The sequence below is a fragment of the Erpetoichthys calabaricus genome, chromosome 6, assembly GCF_900747795.2.
Source record: "Erpetoichthys calabaricus chromosome 6, fErpCal1.3, whole genome shotgun sequence".
Classification (NCBI taxonomy): Eukaryota; Metazoa; Chordata; class Cladistia; order Polypteriformes; family Polypteridae; genus Erpetoichthys; species Erpetoichthys calabaricus.
The window spans coordinates 70,276,124-70,298,234 of NC_041399.2; the positions used below are offsets into that span (position 1 = coordinate 70,276,124).

At 33.7% G+C, this 22,111-nt stretch overlaps 1 protein-coding gene across 1 annotated transcript in view; it reads left to right on the forward strand.

Annotated features, from left to right (window-relative positions):
- Positions 1–877: 877 nt before the first annotated feature.
- Positions 878–22,111, forward strand: part of rmc1 (regulator of MON1-CCZ1) — a 41,673-nt gene continuing 20,439 nt past the window's right edge. The window contains exons 1-11 of the mRNA XM_028803676.2: positions 878–1,078; positions 2,689–2,765; positions 5,078–5,162; positions 9,807–9,863; positions 9,948–10,034; positions 12,488–12,628; positions 14,017–14,120; positions 14,872–14,961; positions 15,059–15,164; positions 18,251–18,359; positions 21,776–21,820. Of these exons, the coding sequence (XP_028659509.1) occupies positions 980–1,078; positions 2,689–2,765; positions 5,078–5,162; positions 9,807–9,863; positions 9,948–10,034; positions 12,488–12,628; positions 14,017–14,120; positions 14,872–14,961; positions 15,059–15,164; positions 18,251–18,359; positions 21,776–21,820 (1,000 nt within the window). The 5' untranslated portion in view covers positions 878–979. The remainder of the gene's footprint in view (positions 1,079–2,688; positions 2,766–5,077; positions 5,163–9,806; positions 9,864–9,947; positions 10,035–12,487; positions 12,629–14,016; positions 14,121–14,871; positions 14,962–15,058; positions 15,165–18,250; positions 18,360–21,775; positions 21,821–22,111) is intronic.

Genomic DNA, 22,111 nt, shown 5'->3' on the forward strand with positions numbered 1-22,111 from the left:
AAGCGAACCCAAAATCTTCCACAGTCTCCTTGCAGCAGCACTACCACTGTGCCGCAGTTGTAGGTTTGGGCCCTTGTCCTCTTCTTTTCCAGTTTGCCCTTTTTCATTAAGATAGTAACAGACATCTTTGTGGAAAACCTTCAGTTTCTTGACAATATGGTGCATGGAATACCTTTTATTCTGCCAATTAAAAAAAAATATACTGACATGTTTCATGAGAAAATTACAGTATTTCAATTCGGTCACTTTTTCACTCAGAACTGAACTTTAGGAATGCCTGTATGTTGCAAACCAACAGAGAAGAATAACAGGTTTTAGCAGTGCTAATGCAATCGCAAAGCTTTCTCTAATAAGCAAATATCATTTATAAATGACTATGGATAAGCTAAGGTAATTTATCATTAGTGCACTGACGGAAGGGATGCTGTAAATGAGGCTTTGCAGTCATATATGAATAACAATTAAAAACCAGTCATTTCAAGCAGTAATATCTATTAGAAACACTAATGATGTCTTGGGTATATTTTAAAATTAATTTCATTTAATGGTATTTTGATTAAAAAGGTATAGATTTCTGATCGGTAGTCTACTGTGTCTAGAGACATTTGATTGGAAATCTATCTATCTATTCCATTCCACAGAACGTTACAATATAAATAAATATACACATAGATTTAATAGTGTTTTTAAACCTATCTTTTGTGTAATTACAATCCTGAAGACGTTACCCTCGGCGATTAAATGAAGAACACAATTTCCACAACTCTCCGACTGGAGGGGCGTAAATACGACACACTACTCCCTTAAACAGAAACGTTACATGTCATGTGATGCGGGTTGATCGCAGTAAGGTGTAGTCATGTGATGAGGTGAAAACAGGAAGCAGGAGCACGGCAAATCAGAACTCAGGGTGGGAAGAGGAGCGTGAGTCGCCTGCAGTTGTTCGTTTTCTTTAAAAGCATAAATTTGGCTGTACATAATGGAAGATGAGTACTATTTGGAACTCTGTGATAATCCTGTACAGTTTGAGAACGCGTCTAGTGTGAACAACGTATTTTTTGATGAGGCCAATAAGCAGGTATGTTGTTTACTGCCTGTGGGATGAGGACAGAAAATTCTTGTAAAATCGAAGTTACAGTACTTTACCAAAGAAAATTAAATGAACAAGAATTAAGTTACGGAAGGTGAAACTGTGGTCCAGTGGTAAGCACACTGGTGTCCCAGACATAAAGCACTCATTCAAATAAAACTATGTCACGTTTGTCTTGCCCAACTCAAAAGACTTGCATAATGTTGATTTAAAATGTTGAATTCGTGTACTTCGCAAGTGAGCGTTTTGTTTGTTCGTGCCTTGTTTACTACGGTGTAGTGATAGGCTCAGGCTAATCTTGAAACTGATCCACATCCCGAATCCGCTTATTCAAAGGTAATATTGTTGTCGGGGTATCCTTCAGTCAAATTTTGTTCATTGCAACCATTTTCTTACAGATAATGTAACATGTCACTTGTGGTAATTACATATCTTGCAATCTGCAGCAAGGGTTTAGTTTATTTTTCCTATATTAAAGAATTATTGTATGCATTAAAGTTAATTATTACACCTTAATATATATTTTTTCTATTTAATATTTTGATTCAATAGAATATTTACATTTATTCCACACGCTTTAAAAGGAAGAGATGTAAGCGTGTTCACCTCATTACTGTGGCTGTACCCTATGTAGAGAATGCGACCAATATTTGCTGGGATAGGTCAATATCGAACTGGGTTGAATTATGGTGACCTTGATAGACATTATTTGATTTCTAGAACACACCAACAGTGCCTTAAAAAACATAGTCATTAGCCATGTATACTAGTAGTTAGCTGTTGGCCGTATAAAACTAACTGTGCAACGAGAATGGTGGTGACAGCTGTAGGGCTGTTGTGCCTTTTGTTAAAGAATTTTGAGATTCCAAGAAGAAGAACCCATTTGGAGAACCAGTAGAGATTATGTGTCAAGCTGTCACAGTGCCCCTGTCAATGCTTTCCAGCATCTGCTGAGATTTGCCACTCTGTGGATTGCTGAGCAGAGTCTAAAACTTAATGAGTTGAAGTCTTGCAAAGTTGGGAATGAATATGTCCATAATGTCAGGGGCCACTGATGGCTTGGACTATAGAGGCAGAGGCAGCTTTATTGATCTGTCTCCACAGGGTAATATTCTGAAATGGCACATTGCCAGGTTTAGTGAATGTATTGGTGTGAGGAGACTCTACGCCTGATAAGTGAAAAATGTAACCATGTGATTAAGTCAAGAAAGTTGTGTTATCCAAGGAAGTTTTGTTCAGATTTTCTGCTAGCGGCTATTAATATTTAAATAAAACAAAACAAAACACTATTATGCATTAATGCAATGACCTGAGCGATATGCAGCTGGCTACCACTGACCCTTGATGATGCTTTAACTTAAATAATTGTTGTAAGTCATCGGTTGTGGGTTCAAATCCTGCTACTGACACTGTGTGACAATGAACTAATCACATCACCTGCCTGTGCTGTAATTGAAAAAACAAATGAAATGTCCCCAATTGTATGTCAAATGTTGTAAGTTGCCTTGAGTAAAGGTAGTAACTAATTAAGTAAATGTAAATCTCCAAACAACAGAATGAAAGTCTTTTAATGCTGCTATTTTGTTAATTGATTTTAGGTCTTTGCGGTGAGATCTGGAGGTGCAACAGGTGTGGTGGTGAAAGGCCCAGATGACAAAAATACAGTTGCTTTTAGGTAATTAACTAAATTTATTCAATGGAAAGTGATTTGTTTTTATTTTTTTGCAGACTTAATGTAGATTTTTTTTCCTCTTATAATTCCTTGTTTGCATTTCCCAGTTATACATTGTTAAACATCTACTAACACTGTTACATGAGTCTAACATCCTTAAAGGCTAAACGTCTCTTCTAAAAACTAACCCTTTCAATTGCTTTACCATCTCCCTTCTATCCCTTGACAGCCAGGTTTGCCATTGTAACTGAATTGTATTCACAGCAAATTGTATATTTTTGATAGACTTTTCCCTTCTCTTTTTATCTCCTTTATCATTATGAGCCTTTTTTAATTCATTTAGAAAATCAAACACTTACAAATGTATTTATTTCTTTGATAGTAGTGCCTCTACTTCCATATACAACACTGAAGAACATATTATAATTTTTAAAGGGCACATTAATTTCAGTCATTGCCCATTTTCATAACCCTACTGCCATATATTTTTCCATTATCAGTAAAGAGCTTCCCAGAACTTGTTGTATAACTAAGCCAAACATGGGATTTAAATGAGTTTATGAGTGTGTGAAATATTGATTCTGTAGGTTGTTTTGGGAAGAAAAGGTTTTTGAGAGAGAAATGAACTTTGTGGTTACACTTTTAATGTAGTAGACCAGGGGTGGGCAAATTCATTCCTGGAGGGCCGCAGTGGCTGCGGGTTATTGTTCCAATACACTTGCTTAATTAGAAAACAATCCTTGCCAATAATTACATTTCATGGCTTGTTAGTGCTTTAACTCTGCTATGTCAAGTCATTCTCATATCCTAGATTTTTTTTCCATTCTAAGGATATCATCCAAATACTTTGAAGTGTAAAACGGAGGGGTAATTCTCAATCCTTCACTTTTTTCTCTTCTCTTTCCTTCCAAGTATTTAATTAAACCAAATAGTGCACGATAAATACACACAGGTGTAAAGGGTAACAAGCAAAATGGATAACTGCTGCTTTCTTTTGTCATTTGCATCTTATTGCTAATAAGGAGCAATTAAAAACCAAGAATGCAGCTGTTTAAGACTTAAATAAGCAATAAGGGTTCATAATCTTAACGAGGGAGATAACTAAAATGAAGCAGAAGTGTTTCTAAAGCAATAAGTGCTTCTTATTAAGCAATTGGGTTGGAACAAAAACCTGCAGCCACTGCGGCCCTCTAGGAATGAATTTGCCCACCCCTGTAGTAGACCAATAGGGATAGCAGGGTTTTTTTGTTTTGTTCTCTTTAGTTTGAGTATTATCTGGCCCAGTTGTTTGGTTTATTTATTTCTTCATTTTTTTCTGCATTAGAGACTGCTGTAGGCTATGTATAAAGATAAGGTCTGTAACAAAAGACAAAGGAGATGAAAAATGTTTGGGGCACCTAGAAAGCTAACCCCATATATTCAAATAAAATGCAAGGTATAGCACATTGATAAAGAAATGTTGTGACAACGCAAGTCTCCAAGATAAACTGACAGAAGTGACATCAGAAGTGTCATAGCTGTCATTCTTCCGGTCTGTAGAGAAAAGGGATTAGTTGACAGTACCCTTTGTCTTTCTGGAGGAAGATTACAATTATTCAAGCCCTTAAACTGTCCCCTATACTCACGTGTGTTACAGGGCCTTTCGTATTTCTTCAGAAATACGACATCAATGAACAAGTTATTGCCAGTTATTTTTGGCTTTTAGTCATGAAATCATGAAAGGGTTTTGAAACTTTTACACTTTTACCCTTTTACTTTCTTTGATGTTCTGGAATATTCTGATCTCAGTTCTGCTAAAAAAAGGTCAATCTGTTTTATTTGATCTGTGTGATCCTCTAATTCATACAGCCCAACAGATTGTTTCAAAACTATTTTGACAAGCCTATTAGCTTTTGAGCAATTGCACTTACTTCCTGACAGGAAAATGAAGCAGTAATGTGTGTTTTTTATTTAAATTGTTTAAAATAAAACTCATGAAAGCTCAGCACAATGACTGCCTAATATACAACAGTCTACTTGATGAAAGATGGAAGGGTTATCGTCATTATGGAAACGATATTAATTATTTTGCTTCTGTCCACATTTAAACAATTTAATGGGCATGTATATTTAAAATTAGGCAGAACTCATTGGTTTAGTGTACTGTGCATCATATTTGCTTTATATAATATTCTGCAAAAAAAAGACACAGTTTCCAGTGTAATTATATTTGAATACAGTTTAAGGCCCTAGATTAATTAAAATCAGTTATTCATCTTAATTGTGAAAATTACATGAGAAAATATAACTGACTGACTTTTCAATTAAATTTTCAGAATGGATGACAAAGGAGAGGTGAAGTGCATCAAATTCTCCTTTGGAAACAAGATTTTGGCAGTGCAGAGAACGTCCAAGTCTGTGGTAAGGGACAATGTAAAGATTTGCCTAATAGTAACCAAATAATTTAGAGGTACATATTTCTATTTTTGGTTGTAAAGTTTTATTGCATTTGAATGGAATTTGGTCATTTGCTTTTTTGCCCAACAGACTTTATTTTCAGGGAATTATTTTATATACTAATATACATAATTTAGTTAATATAGCAAAAAATACAAACAAGTGCAGCTTGTTACTGCATCATATGAATATGCCATGTAAAGCACAGTCTCTTAAAGGTACTTTTAATACAACTTGTATAGTTAATGAATGTTGCTGAAATCCAAGAGTAAGCATAATGTGTTAACAGTCACTCTGAGCATGAAATTTTGTATTCTTTGTAAAGCAAAAATTTGAATTTCAGGTTTATCACTGAACAGAAAAGGTTCGTTAAAGAATTACAAAGATGCAAATATTTTTACAGAATTTCATTGAAAGTAATTGCATACTTAATTTATGTTTACTTCTTCTGGTGAGGGTTGAGGAGAGAGCATGTACAACCCCAATTCCAATGAAGTTGGGATGTTGTTTAAAAGGTAAATAAAAACAGAATACAATGATTTGCAAATCCTTTTCAACCTATATTCAATTGAATTCACTACAAAGACAAGATATTGAATGTTCAAACTGATAAACTTTGTTGTTGTTTTGGAAATCTTCACTCATTTTGAATTTGATGCCTGCAACTTGTTCCAAAAAAGCTGGGACAGGGGCATGTTTACCACTGTGTTATATCACCTTTCCTTTTAACACTCAATAAGCATTTGGGAACTGAGGACACTAATTGTTGAAGATGTGTTGGTGGAATTCTTTCCCATTCTTGCTTGATGTACAACTTCAGTTGCTCAACAGTCCGGGGTCTCTGTTGTCGTATTTTGCGCTTCATAATGCACCACACATTTTCAATGGGAGACAGGTCTGGACTGCAGGTAGGCCAGTCTAGTACCCGCACTCTTTTACTACGAAGCCACGCTGTTGTAACACATGCAGAATGTGGCTTCGCATTGTCCTGCTGAAATAAGCAGGAACGTCCCTGAAAAAGACGTCGCTTGGATGGCAGCATATGTTGCTCCAAAACCTGTATGTACCTTTCAGCATTAATGGTGTCTTAACAGATGTGCAAGTTACCCATGCCATGGGCACTAACACACCCCCATACCATCACAGATGCTGGCTTTTGAACTTTGCACTGATAACAATCCGGATGGTCCTTTTCCTCTTTGGCCCGGAGGACACGACGTCCATGATTTCCAAAAACAATTTGAAATGTGGACTCGTCAGACCACAGCACACTTTTCCACTTTGCGTCAGTCCATCTCAGATGAGCTTGGGCCCAGAGAAGCCGGCGGCGTTTCTGGGTGTTGTTGATATATGGCTTTCGCTTTGCATGATAGAGATTTAACTTGCACTTGTAGATGTAGCGACGGACTGTGTTAACTGATAATGGTTTTCTGAAGTATTCCTGAGCCCACGTGGTAATATCCTTTACAGAATGATGTCGGTTTTTAATGCAGTGCCGCCTGAGGGATCGAAGGTCACGGGCATCCAGTGTCGGTATTCGGCCTTGCCCCTTACGTGCAGAGATTTCTCCAGATTCTCTGAATCTTTTGATGATATTATGGACAGTAGATGATGAAATCCCTAGATTCCTTGCAATTGTACGTTGAGAAATGTTGTTCTTAAACTGCTGGACTATTTGCCCACGCAGCTGTTCACAAAGTGGTGAACCTCGCCCCATCTTTGCTTGTGAACAACTGAGCCTTTTGGGGATACTCCTTTTATACCCAATCATGACAAACACCTGTTTCCAATTAACCTATTCGCCTGTGGAATGTTCAAAACAGGTGTTTTTTGAACATTCCTCAACTTTCCCAGTCTTTGGCTGCCCCGTCCCAGCTTTTTTGGAATGTGTTACAGGCATCAAATTCAAAATGAGTGAAGATTTGCAAAACAACAATAAAGTTTATCAGTTTGAACATTCAATATCTTGTCTTCGTAGTGTATTCAATTGAATATAGGTTGAAAAGGAGTTGCAAATCATTGTATTCTGTTTTTATTTACGTTTTGCACAACGTCCCAACTTCATTGGAATTGTGGTTGTAAAAGCAGGGTTGACCAGACTTCCTATTTCTTAACGAGAGTTTCTTAACTCTTTCTGAACAACTATCAGGTGCCTCTGGCTTCTTTTATGTACCTGTTTCAAGTATTGATGACTATATCTTAATCAAGATTGTGTTGTATAATATGTTTGTTAGCATTCCTTTTGTTGTATAGGAACAGAAAAATGCTACTTTGGATGGCTTTCTGGTTTCAGTTTTTTTGTCATAAGGACGTGATGTCTGCTGAAAGAGTATGAAGAACATGTGTAACATCCCACCTGCCAGGAACCAATTTTGTGTTGCACTTGCCGTTATAATCTTAGAGGTTTTACTATTTATCGCAACTAGTGGTCAGTTTACTAGTAGAAATGTCTATTGACATTCCCACAAAAACTGAGAGACAGCAGTATCTCTAAATGTTACTCATGGAAAAACCATTATTAATGTGGAAACATTTTGATTCTATAATTTCTTTTATTATACAGAAAAGAGTAATCTAGGGATGCTCTGATCAGGTTTTTTAAGGCCTATACCAATCACCGATTTCATGTTACTTGATTGTCCGTTTCCAATTTTTTTTTTTTTTTTTTTTTTAAACTTTGTACACTAACCTCCTGCATAACCAGACCAATATAAGTTTATGTCCTATATTAAAATGTATTTTTTAAATTAAACTATAGACCAGAGGTGTTAACTGTTCATTTTTTATTAACAAAATGAAATTCTGTAAGCTTATTGTTCAGTGACCATAAAATACTAAAATAAATAATTTCCTTAAAATAAATACTTTAATAAAATATATATAGATAAATATTTATCCATGATACATATGACATAGAAGAAAATAAAACACTTCTCATAATTACAAGCTGTCATATTGTTTAGTTTCTTCTGTAATGTACCTATCTGAAACAAGGCTTAATTAAAAACGGTAGTTTTTAACCATTTCTCCAACAACAAAAAATATATGTACATGCATATTCTAACAGTCAGTTAATTGATATTGGCAATTAAATGCTGCTTAAATGTAAAGATACATGCACTTAAAAGTTTTAATCATGTTAAATCATTAATTGCATTACAGCTTTTTGCTGTTAAAATATACATTTACTATATTTATACAGGTGAGTTTCTTTTTCTTCATTGTATAAACTAGACATTCGCAATTCTTGAGGTGTAATTATAAAATATGGATTACCATTTTAATTATGCAATCATTTTTCTTACCAAAACCTATGCTGTATGACACACAGTAATAAATAATAAACAGAGTACAAATCTTTAAAAAATGCCCATTGATTTCTAAGCAGCAATTTAAAAGTCGTCGTTTATCTTTTCCTTTTCCAACTAACAGTGTAAACTGCTGCATTTTAAACAAACCCGCTGTCCAAACTCGAGCGGTGTCCGTTTTAATCTAAAGGACCAAATGAAGGTCTGAATTCCTTAAAATAACTTTTCTTGCCATTTGTCTAGCTGCACAGGATGATCTCCGATTACTTTTTTTCATTTTCTTACTCCACTTTCTTTAACATAAAGGCTAATATACCAATTGCCTCTCGTTCACCGATAATACAGGCTTCCATTTGCTGTTCTTTGTTGACACTGCAGGAAGTTTGCTCCAAAAGGGAAAAAAAAAGATGCTCGCTGGCAGAACTGCCATCATGCCTTGCTTAAAAGGAGCACTACAACTAAATTACCATAAAGCTTAGAAAAGTAGGGGCTGAAAATATCATTCTTTACGATAGTCTTTTTTTTTTTTTTTGAAACTTGGCAGATTTTGATTGGCAGCCAGTCAATCAGAACATCCCTAGAGTAATCTTTGAAAATCAAGTACATTTAGTAAATGTTTAAGTACAGTATTGGTTAATTCACAATTTTTTCCTAAAATACTTGCTTGAATGCAGAATGTTTTTCTGATTTAATGTAATAAACAACTCTATGCAGTTTATCACATGTATATAAAATATAGTTTAAATATAATTTGTACCCTTTTCTTAAATATGAGTTCATATTGTTTGACCGAAGAGTGCAAGTAAAAGTTTTGAATTACTGCTTCAATATAATTGAAAGGCACTATGTTATTGTAAAGTGGGAGTGCTGTGCTACAAGCCCATGTATTGAGAATAATTTCAATGATATCCGAAAAATTGATGGTTTATTAAATTAATAAGTACCAGCTAGAGAGAAATGCAAATGAGCAGATAAACAGAACATTAAATTGTAAATTGCAGGTAACACACACTTCCTGAAAAAAAACCACATGTTCTTTATGTACTAAATTGTATACAAATGCACTGAGCTGTCGGTTCACTTAAGAGTGCCATGGCTCAAGGGCAGCACATGTCTTGTCCCTGTCGTGTAAAAAATACTTCCCTCTTCTTTCTATGGCCTTGTGGGGTTCTACCTCTTCCCTGTGCCAGCCTTTCCTGCATGTCATTCTTCTGCCAACATTATTTACAATATTTAATCATTAATTTGAGTGGCAATATTTCCTTTTTTAACATGCTGTTATTATTATTATTAATTTTAGGACTTCATTAACTTCATTCCAGATTTGCCACACTTGGAATATTCTCAAGAATGCAAGGTAACTTGATGAGTACCAATAATTTTTACTGAGTTAGTTATTATACCTTAATGAATGGATATTTATACTATTATTTATTTACAGACCAAGAATGCCAATCTTCTAGGATTCTGTTGGACAAACTGGAATGAGATTGTCTTTATTACAGACCAAGGAATTGAGTTCTATCAGGTATGGAATAATTTTTAATTTTAGTGAGTTTATTATGGAGAGGGTGGGTGAGGCAGTGCTATATGTTTTCTACAATTAATACAGTAAATAGTTTGTTTTTGTAATGTTCTTTTCAAATTGACTAGTAAGTATTATACTGTACTTTTTATGGATTTTCTTATTCTGGCTTTATTACAGTCAAGTAAAGGTCTGTAGAAGTAAGAGATGCTTATAGGTTTATTTAGCATTAAGGAATAAACATTATGTTAAATCAACTACAGATCTTCAAAACTTTTGGTTTAACATTTTGCCTTTTTATTTTATAAAATCTGTCACCCAGCAGTTAATTTTTTTTAGGTAATCTTCACTGAAAGTATAACTCAAGAATTTCAGCTTTTTATGGGATGAGACAAAGAAATTGCTATAATGCTAAATTGATTACATCAGTAGTTCAGCCTGCACTAATGTCATGAGGAAGTGTTTGGCAATTTAAGTAAGCAGAATGCATAGATGACTGTGTCACATAGGAACTCATATTTTTAACTGAATTTTCATTTACTGAAGTAACAAATTCTAAAATATTGGTGTGTATTCCTGAAATGGTGAATGTCCTTTTAAATCAATCCTACACAAATTAGCTTTTGCTGTTGAAAAGTTATGCACTTTAGTTCTCTTTTACTATGTGTAAATCTCCAATTTTAGTTTATTTTTTTCTGCTAAAATGTCAATCTTTGTATAATTTTTGGAGAGTTGCGCACAGCAAAAAAACAGTAAAATTAATGTTTTTATAAAAATAATGTAGAATTTTATAGAGTTAGGAGCTTAATATTTTTTTTTTCTGCTTTTGTGAGGTAATGATATCCTAGTCACAGATATTGTTGTTACAGTTTAAATGTGATTCAGGGCTTAATGTCAAATAATGGAATAATGAATACATTATTAATATTTCAACATTTTCATAAACTACATTGTTCATGTCCATTGCCAATGTCCATAAACAACACTACATTTTGCAATATATATGTATATATTGTCATGCCTGGATATTATTTTGAAATGTTAAGTGAATCGGGTTGAAGTTTGGCTGAATTGACTGTACATATCAAGATTGATGTAATTGGATTTCGAATGGCCAAACCATTCTATATTGTTCTGATTGTCTCATCAGTTGGAAAGCTCTCAGCTTCTCTGGCATTTAGCAATACTGTTCGATAAATGCACAACACTCACAATTATGTTTTAGTTAAGGTAATGCTTATTTACAATAGGAGATCATTTTACACTCCTCCTGAGATCTTAATGCTGCAATTATTTTATTACCCTCGGCTTCATATTGTGTAGTGTGTAACTTCATATCTGTATGCAGGCTAGATACTGATGAGCCCAAAAGCAACATCCTATTGGACATTATCAGCATTTTGGGGCTATTTCAGATTATCTTCTTACTTGAAGAAAACTCAGATTTTAGCTTTAGAAAAACTATCTGCATTAAGATTTGTTATTTTCAGTTTAGTAAGCAGTGTTTTCTTTTTTTCTGTGTGTTTTATTTTCTTTGCAAAATAAAAAAACAATGTCTCGGCTAGGTAAATTTTAATCTTTACTTAAGGTGCCTGATCTATTAAAACCCAGGACTAAATTAGGGTGACCATTTTTACAAGTATGATCTGTCCATAACTATATGGTAATTTAATCCAGAATTTTAACCTAAATTGGAGTAAATGTGTTTAATCGCTTAATGAACGTCAATGTTTTTGTAAAAGAAAACATGTTAATTATGGTTTATTACAAGTTGGATCATTTTCATTATGCCACTGACGAGTTTCATCCCTTGACTGTTTCCTTGCAGTAATTTTGCTTTTTGCTCATGTGCAATATGCTACGGTGAAACCTCCATTAGAACCATCATTACTTTGGAGTTCATTACAAATAATTCAATTTAATTTATACAGTAACTAATACAGAAGTCTGCATCATAGAATGTAGTTAAATATATTGAAAATGATTTCAGTGTAATCTGGGTCTCATGTCTGTAATAAAAACAAGTTCATAGTTCAAATAGTGTTATTACCATTCACAAATAAGGATCACATTGTAAAAGATCATTCTAACAACTTTCACCCTTTATACACTCTTTTTTTTATTCAGCACTGAGGATAAAAGGAGCTCTTCAAAAATATTGTATGAAATCTCTGAGAACTTTCGGAGAAAATGCTAGGTATTGCTATTTTTAAAACTGGCAGTTCATATCTTGCTTTTAACAGTGGTTCAAAAACTTCATTAATTTGCCCTTTTTTTTGGACTGAATATGAGGTATATGGTCATTTATGATTTTGGTGGAAGAATGTATATTTCATCAAAAAGACAAGGTTAATGGACACACATTTCTATTTGTAGTGTAATATCGTAATACAACTTGTAGACAATAAAAATCTTCTCCTGTTTGACAACTTTCTAAAAAAACATTTTCATTGCAGGTTTTGGCAGAGAAACGCAGTTTAAAACTTTTGAAGAGTCAGAGCATTAATGTCAATTGGTACATGTACTGTCCCGAGACATCAGTTATTTTATTATCAATTACAGCTGCAGGAAATGTACTTCAGCCTTTTCTTTTTAGGGTAAGTGAATGACATTTCACATATGCATGTATTTGGGATGTATAAACAAAGTACAGTACCCTCGTTTGCAAGGGTGTGTCTATTGATTGTGGATTTGTAATTTCAGAAAAGATGTAGAATTGGTTCAATAGACATAATTTAAACTTGGAGTAGTAGTTGACGTGTGATGTAGTGTTTTTTATTTATTTTTTTTGCTTTTTTTTTAGAGAGGGATTTTAAGTGATCTGTAGATCTTCAAAGAAAACATAGCAGATAGTATGAAAGGACTTCCTAAGTTGTTTTGTCCAGAAGGCAGATAGAATCTTGTTTTCTATTATAATCTTTTATATGCATACACAAATGCACAATATTTACATGTGTATTTTGCTTTTTTTTTTTTTTTTGAAGTGCATACAACTTTTTGTTTGATCAAACAATGTTGTTTTCCTCATCTTATAGGTATGAATAATGGTCTGTGAAAAGCAGGATCTATATACTAGAATGCTAAGAGCTGTAATTTCAGTGCTGAGTTTGCCTGCTTGCACTCAATCACAATTTAAGTTATTTTTAAATCCTATTATCTGAAACTGTGTATAAAGTTTTAAGAATTTGAATTTTTGAGTTACATGATAAAATAAAAATACCCTGCAAACAAGTGACTTTTGACACACATGACTATGAAAATTGCAATGTGTAAATAAGTCAATTTCAAACCAAGTTTGGTGGAAGGACAAATTTAACAATGGAATACTTTACAAATAAAGTCCACATTATAGTTTCATTGAAAACACATCTGTGTTAGAGTACATAAGTAACATATTGCAATAAAATGAACTTAATACTCTAAAATGCAATGTAACAAGCTGAATGGAGGATGTAGTGATCAAATGTGTCAGATGGCACTGGTTGTTTTTTTCATTTCATTTGCTTTTCATTGTTTTTTTTTTTTTTAAGTCATTTTTAATTTTATTCCTACTGTTACAAATAAGTTCCTAACTGGCATAACCAGTACCAACCATTTTCCAGTGTCATGTTTTGAGTTGACTTCTCTGGCCATAATTTTCATTTTGTTTGGGGAAACTTGATTGCAGGCATTATAATGCTGAAGAGATTATTGTGAGGAGAATCTCTTGCTGGGTTCACAGTAATACCATATATTATTAAAATGCATGTATTTTTCACTAGTCTTCTACAATATGATATGTATGTATAATATATCACTCAATTTGTTTTATTGTACTGTATCCTAAAAAAATTGTTTATGCCACTGTCTGCATAATACAATTTAGCAGGTCTCCATCCCTGACAATTTTAACTCTGAATCAAACCGTTCAATATCGGGGGAAGTCTTGGTTATAGTTCAAAACAAAAGTGTCATCTTTACTGATTCTGTTTGTTTGATTCAACAGAATGGAGCAATGTCAAGAATGGCAAAGTTTGAAATAGAACTACCAGCTGTCCCTAAGCCAGCAAAATCTAGTCTTTCAGAAAGAGACATTGCTGTTGCCACCATGTGAGTGTTTCTGAAGCTTCCTAAGACTTAAAAAAAAGTTTATTCATCATGAGACCAGAATCATCTAAGTATACAGAATCAAAGAGTGTTTTGATAAAGCTTGTCATAGCCATTTGTAATATTCCCAAGAGCTGAAAAAGATTTACTGACATCCTACAGGAAAATGCTAGAGAATTATGAAACAGTTTACATTGTCGCCATCTGAATTTCAGATTAATAATAGTTCACTAACTTTTTGCAATTTAATACAGGCTAAGCTTGTGTTGGCAAATGGCATGCTAAATGAACATTCATGGCATTTAGGATCATGGCATGCTAAAGTGAAAGGAACTTAAGAAAAGTAAATACAAAGATAAAAAGTAAAAGCAAAATTTAACTGTTTTTTGAATCTGTAAGGATATCAAAGTATTCAAAATTTGAAACATCTTCAGTGGCTTCCTATGGTAATGCACCCTAAATTATTAATATAAAGAGTTTCATACTGATTTTGCTAAGTGATTTAAAATGTCATTGTTTGAGTTAGGAAATATAGAAAATAAAGGTTATCTAAATATAGACTTTTTTTTAAAAACATATACATGACTGCACAAAATTAAGGTTGGTATGTTTCTCATTTTTTCAGATGAGCCAAGTTTTGCTTGACTGTGTACTGTTTATACAGTGCAATTTTAATCATTCCATTTGGATAATCTGTGTTTAAGATTATTATGGCGTTGCCTAATTTTTTTATATATATTTTTTTTGTTTTCAGTTATGGCCAGCTTTATGTTATGTACTTGAAACATCATTCCAGAGCTTCCAACCATGCAGGTGCAGAAGTGGTACTTTACCATCTACCCAGGTAATTTCAGCTGTACTTCAGGTTAATGCCTTGACAATGCAGTTTTAAATAATTTTAAATTTAAATTGAGTTTTAATAGTTCTACATTATTTTATAGAGAAGGCAGCTGCAAGAAAATGCATGTCTTAAAACTGAATACCACTGGAAAGTTTGCTTTGAATGTTGTTGATAATTTGGTAGTTGTCCACCACCAGAGCTCACAGGTAAGAAGACTGGCTTCCCATTATTAAAGATACTCTTTTAAATATGAAAGTATGTCCAACTGATATTATTATAGCAACAAATAAATTATATAAATATATGTAAAGTGAAATGTATGTATTGTATTTTGAATTTACTAGACAGTAGGCTAGGCTGTAAGACAGTTATTTTAAATTTAATCTTGGAGATATGATATGGAGTAATGGGGGATGTCCAGAATCTGTTTTTTTCATATCTGCCGTCTCTGTGTTATAGGAAATCAAATATATATTTCATTTCTGTTTATATTTACTTGTGTAGAAAATATTACCTTAATTTAAATTTTTAATCCCAGTTTACACTGGCAGGCTTTAATTTCAGTGTTTTTTTTTTTTGTTTTTTTTTTTTTAAACAGTTTTTATGCTAACAAGATACAGTAGATGCATTTCCTTTTTAAAACAGACTTTAAGAGCTTAATATTGTTAATGTCAGTGAATCTTGATGATGATCAAGCTGATTTTGTCAGTTTGCAGTGGCATGACCTATCCAACCGATCAGTTTTTGCAGTAACAAAATGTTCAACCTGAGAAAATGCTGTTATCTTAATCTGGTTCCACATTTCTTTTTAGGCTACAACAGTAGAATTACATATATGTAGTAATGTACAAATTCTTTTGAGCTTGAATAACTTGTTACACCATATTTAGCATCAATAGCTGAAACTGGATGTTTTCTTTAGTTATTGACAGTGTTGTGGAGATTCTTAACCAGAGGTGGGTAGAGTAGCCAAAAATTGTACTCAAGTAAGATAGATAGAGGATAGATAGATAGATACTTTATTAATCCCAAAGAGCAGCATTACTTCAAAATAATATTACTCAAGTAGAAGTAAAAAGTAGTCGTCCAAAAAATTACTCAAGTAAGAGTAAAAAAGTATTTGGTGAAAAGACTACTCAAGTACTGAGTAACTGTTTGATCATAATAAATGGTTTATTTTTTAGAAATGTTGAAATAAGCAGACAAAAATATAAAATAGTGTGCAAATTCTGCTCTTTCCAAATAATAAAATAAAATATGAGTAAAAATAAATAACATCTTTACAAAATAAAGATGCAAAAAAAACACAAAGTTCCAAATCTTAGTTTTTCACAACAAAGCTTTTGAAGCCAGTACCTACAGTAGGTAATGCATGTTTGAACAGTGCAAACTACTTACAGTGACAAGATATACTAACTGTACACTGACAGTATAATACTGCATATTCACTTGCCCTCCAAATAGCACAGCTGATAGAAAATAACATTAGAACAAGGCAGTTCGTGCACATACAAGAAGTCTCACTTTACCTTGAGTCCGCTGTGCATGTTTGGAATACAGCGTATATAATGAAAAAAAAGTAACGATTTGAGTGTTGCCCAATGTAGCGGAGTAAGAGTGGCGTTTCTTCTTCACAGATGTACTCAAGTAAAAGTAAAACGTATGGTGCAGTAAAACTATTCTTAAAAGTACAATTTTTTAAAAAAGTTACTCAAGTAAATGTAACAGAGTAAATGTAATTCGTTACTACCCACCTCTGATCTTAACCCCCTTCACCTCTTTGAAACTTGTGAATTTTCCTGCTTTATTAACTAACATTATCAACATCTGGGATTTGATTTGGACTTGACTTAGCCATTTCAAAACTGCAATTTATTTTTCTTTGACCTGTCTGATGTAAACTTGCTTTTTTGGGTGACCATCTTCCTACATGGTACATGTGTATTCATGCTTCCTTAAATAACAGGAAGTAACAAAGCTGTCATGCATTAATGGGTCTACATATTTATGACATTACACTTTTTTGACCTTTGGTATGTTATTTGTATGAAATTTGTTAGCGTTTCTCAGGCATAATGGGACACCGGCCAGACAAAAAGTGTTTACCACTTTTGTGTTATCTGTTCATAGAAATTTCTTAGAATGCTCTTTTCCTTTTCTTATAACCATTTTTGATAAAACTGTACATTTATGTCTTGCCCCATGCAGATATGAAAGAGCAAAATATGCAATTGAGAATAAAATGTGCTTTTAGAACATAAGAAATCTGGAAAATGTGAGGAGACAATTTCGTTCATCAGGCTTGTTTGTTTAGCTAATAACTAAACAGTTCAAAAACTTTAGCCTGGCAAGGAGAATCTTTGATTTCAAATCTTTCAAATAATGTATTTAGTTCATTACCAATGTGTTTTTGTTCCTTGTCCATTGGAAAGGTTGCTCTTTTTTAGAACCCAATACTTAATATCTTTCAGACTTAAAACCATATCTTGAGGTTTACTTTTAATTTTAATCCACTGTTCTTCTACCTTATCCCAGAGAGAGTGCTATTTCTCCAAAAGAAGTTCATTAATATTTGTGGTGATCAGTGGATTACTATCTAGCTACACTTTTGTTAACTTTCTCCTTATTGATTATCAACTTAAGGAAATGCATGTACAATATTTACTGACAATATACAGTAAGTGACCTCATGTAATATCTCTAAGGATGTCGGCACATCCCAGTAGGAAAACATGCTTGTAGTTTTGTTAAACTGTTAATGAGTCAGTTTTTGTTTTTTTTCGTTTTCTTTATATTGTGGTCATGCACACCCAAGGCTGCTCTGTGATGGAATTTATAAGTACCACCGATGTTTCTATAATTATTGTTGACTATGTTTTCCACACTAGTATTAATATACAGTAATGTCGGTAGTGTGACAATATAGTGACTCTTGTTCACATAAAGACGACAAATCACCTGTGAGATTAAACAAGCTAGGTGATTTATGAAAGGCCAAAAATAACATAAAACATACCTTATTGATTGAATTATATTCGTTTACCATGCCATACTCATGGTTTTTACTGTAGATTTACATGTACACCGTATTGATTTTATTTATATGAACTGTATTTGTTTGCATATGTGTATAGTGATATCCTTAACAGTGAATGCTGAAAAACAGGACGTGAACTTTTAATGTAATTATTTCCCTTATGTGGTGATCAAATGAGCAGGCATATTTTTAATGTTCTTCATGATCCTTTTGATAATATTTGTTTAAAACAAAAACTATGCTTTTCAATTCCAGACATCTTTGATATTTGATATCAAGCTACTAGATGGGGATGCCATTCCTACCATTCATCAACCAGTGCTTCCAGCTCGTTCAATCCATCCTTATAAGATTCCACAGATAGGTCTGTAAAGGTCCACTATAAAATATACATTGCTGCTAGAAATCTGGGAACTACTATTTTATTTCTTTGAATATGCAATTCTTGGTTAATCAAAAATGATTGATGAATTAGTGTATATTGTGGCGAGTGGCTGGGGTGGTACCCAGCCGGGACACCCTGGAGGACCGGAGGAAGGCTTACGCTTCCTCCAGACCACGAGTGGGGCGACCGCCCTGGTGGCTTTGGGGACCACAGGAACAGAGCTTAGAAGCTCAACCCTATAGGGGCCCGTGGTCACCGTCAGGGGGCACCCCAATGCCTGACGAGCCCTGGCCCTCAACACTTCCACCACACCCGGAAGTGTTGGGGGGTAAGAAGACCAGGCACACCCGGAGTGCTTCTGGGTGTGCAGCCGGTACTTCTGCCACACTGGGGAGTGCCGGCGGAATCTAATCGGGAGGCACCTGGAGCACGTCCAGGTGTGTATAAAAGGGGCCGCCTCCCTCCATTCGATGGCTGGAGTCGGGAGCGGAGAAAGACGAAGTCTTGGAGGAGAGGAGTTGAGGTGGGTCTGAAGAGAGAGGCATTGTGAGGCCTGGACTTTGGGGAAGTACTGGGGTTGTGTGTGCACTGTAAATATTGTAAAATATCATTAAACATGTGTTGGTTGGTGAACAATTGATGTCCGCCTGTCTGTGTCCAGGCTGCATTCCACAGTATATTAAGAAAAAACAGAAAAGAAATGGATAAGTACAAATTAGTGTATGTGCAAAAGTAGCTGAAACCCTGACTTTATCATGTATTTAATTGATTACAGTGTAAATTAGTCAAACTGAATTAATCGGTGTATTATCAAAGCATTAGAGAATCTCATAAAGGTTGAAGAAATGTAAAGTTGAGAAACTTGGTCTAGTTAGGTCTTAACCTTACAGGTGAATCACATTATGCCAGAATCGAGCAAGCTTATTGGGCTCTTAGAAGAAGGTCCAGTGATACCTATCTGATTGTGAGGGGTTATAAAACAATTTTTGAAAGAATTTTTTTTTCTTACTACATGCATCAGTTCTACTAACCAGCACACAGTTTGTGGAAATTAATGCTTTCTTTTATAAAAGCAAGGTCTACCTTTTGAACATGTGTTTTTGTCATAGAAATTTAAAATTTCAAAAAATGCCATGTCTCATAAACTTTCTACTGACACTGTAGATATAATTTTAGTAAAATGAAAATTTACATGCTGTGAGTGATGTTATATGTATTATAATTTGTTTTTATTTGATTATTTAATCCAGATTAAAATTAGAAAGTTTTAAGCAGCTTTGAATAAGAACAATATAAACAATATAAACTGTAAAAATCTATTTTATTTATTAATATTATGGCACAGTTACAAACAATACCAAAAACAGGATGAATAAGAATAAATGAGTTAGTAGTAGTATTTTCAAATCTGTAAAATTGAAGTAATACGCATGATGATATTTGTATCCACATCCGCAAAGTGGCTGTGTAGAAGACTAATCGGTATACGTAGAACACTTCTAGCTAATATTTGGTGACAATTGTTTATTCATTATTAATTATGTTTCACATTCTGATTGCTTACTCATTTGCTGTAATTTTAAATTGTTTGGACAAGTTCTTTTTTTAATACTGAATTTTTCCTCACGTAAAGCAAGTAACTGTCATAAAAGCAGTATACCACTATTCTAAAGAAATGATTTTTAACTGGAAAAACATATTCTTCAAATAGTGAAAATGAGCTAATATGTTATGCATTGTCTAGAAGTATTGTAGACAATGTAACAGAAATATTTTAACCTGTAACTTTCATTTAGTGTTGCTTACCTGTCTGTTGTTCAGTTCTGGTTATTGTGCTTGGCTGTACCATCTCTCCCAATTATCCTACTGGGTCTCCTTGTCCTGCCCCCTTGTTCTTATAGAAGATGGTATACCCAGTTTTGTATAGGTTACTACAACATACAAATTAAATGCTGTGGTTTCATTTGTAAAGTATGAATATTTTGCGGGACATTTCAGCATTTTAATCTTTGGTCCTTGTCTTTTGTTTAATACACATGAGAATATGTGATGTAATGTTTCATAAATTAATCGTGCAATACAGGCTCATTGGTTAAGATACCTGTCTTAAGAAGGCATGGTAATCAGATTAGCAAGACCAGCTGTTTAGAAAATAAATCAGCACACTTAAACAGTCATAAAACTCTGAATTTTCATTTTCTATGATATTTTAAATGACACAATTAAAATTTATGTCTTTACAAAATGATCAGAAAATTAAGGTATGCCATGTGGAATTATGAGAAAATAAGGCATGTTGTATTGAAGAGTCATTTGAAATCATTTGCATAATATTTTCAGATGACGTATTTTCTTGGGTGTACTTGGATCTTAGTAAGAGATTTGTAAAACAAGAAAGAGTGAATAAAAGATTTAAATTAATGTTAAAGCAAGGTGTTCTGCTCTACCTGCCTCATACCACTGTAAGTTAGGTATAATGTAGACCTTTATCTTTAGAAGTAAATAACTGTGTTCTGATGCACACTATTTGATGACAAATGTTTTCAGTGGTGTTTTTATAGTTGATATAGACAAAAGTACATTATCAGGCTTCAGCAATGTATAAAACAAAATGTAAGAATATTTTTAAGTAATGTACAGTGTATTAACAAGTTTCTAGATTAAAATAAACATTTTTTTCAGAATGTAGAATTATTTAAACTTATTTTCAAGTAGATAGAATGAAGGAAGAGAATACACTATTTAGTACCTGTGGCCGTCCTTTTATAGAGCTTATTTTTTAATTGTTTGAATTGGCGTCTTCATAGCTCAAACTATTGGTGGTGGCAAAATGAATAATAATAGCTATGTGACAAACCTATGTATTGTATATGCAGTCTGTGCATGGTTTTATAGCGTAACTAGAATGATAGTCATAAAGAAAGGCAGAGAGAAAGTTTTACATTTTTGTGAATGGTTTATCACAAGTGCAAACTACTGGTATATATTCTATTCTTTATGATGCATTAAGTATACAAACCTTGACCAGCAGAGTCTGCTGGTAGCAGAAGTTACTTCTAGAAAATCCTGGCATCACGTTTTTCTACCTGCTTACATTTAGCACAGGTTGTTGAAACAATGGTTAGTTTGAATTATGTAGCTCAAAGCAGTATTATACATTAGCCAGTCATAACACATGAGGTAAAGTGTTAACATATGTTGATTTGCTGTGGAAACAGTGTTGTACCAAGTTTTTTTTAATAATATTACTAGGCCACATATTGTACAACCCACCTGGCAAGTTTGAAGGGTATAGCTCAAAGCACCTGAATTATTTGAAAGCAGTTATATGAAGAAAGAAACAAAGAATACACATTACAATGATGGTAAAAATATGCTGTTGTCTACTCTCTTAGGACCAGCAGCTGTTGCTTCACAGACACCTGTGCCATGTGAGCTCTGTATCCTTTAAAAAAAATAGCCACATTGTTTGTTTAAAAATTCAGCCTTGAAACTTCGACTGAGTAGGTAATGTATGCTTTTTTGGGTAACAGGGTGGTTTCTTTTCTTAGAGTTTAAAGTAAAAAAATTGTTCCTGTTTTTACCTTTTATTTTTGACAGCACAGTGTGATGAAGGTACAACTAAAGAGACTTAGACATCTTCTAAAAGACAAGACTATTTTTGCAGTTCTTCCTAAACTAATATGGTGGATATGGCAAGTGCTTTCCTGTGTCATAATTTTTTTTATACA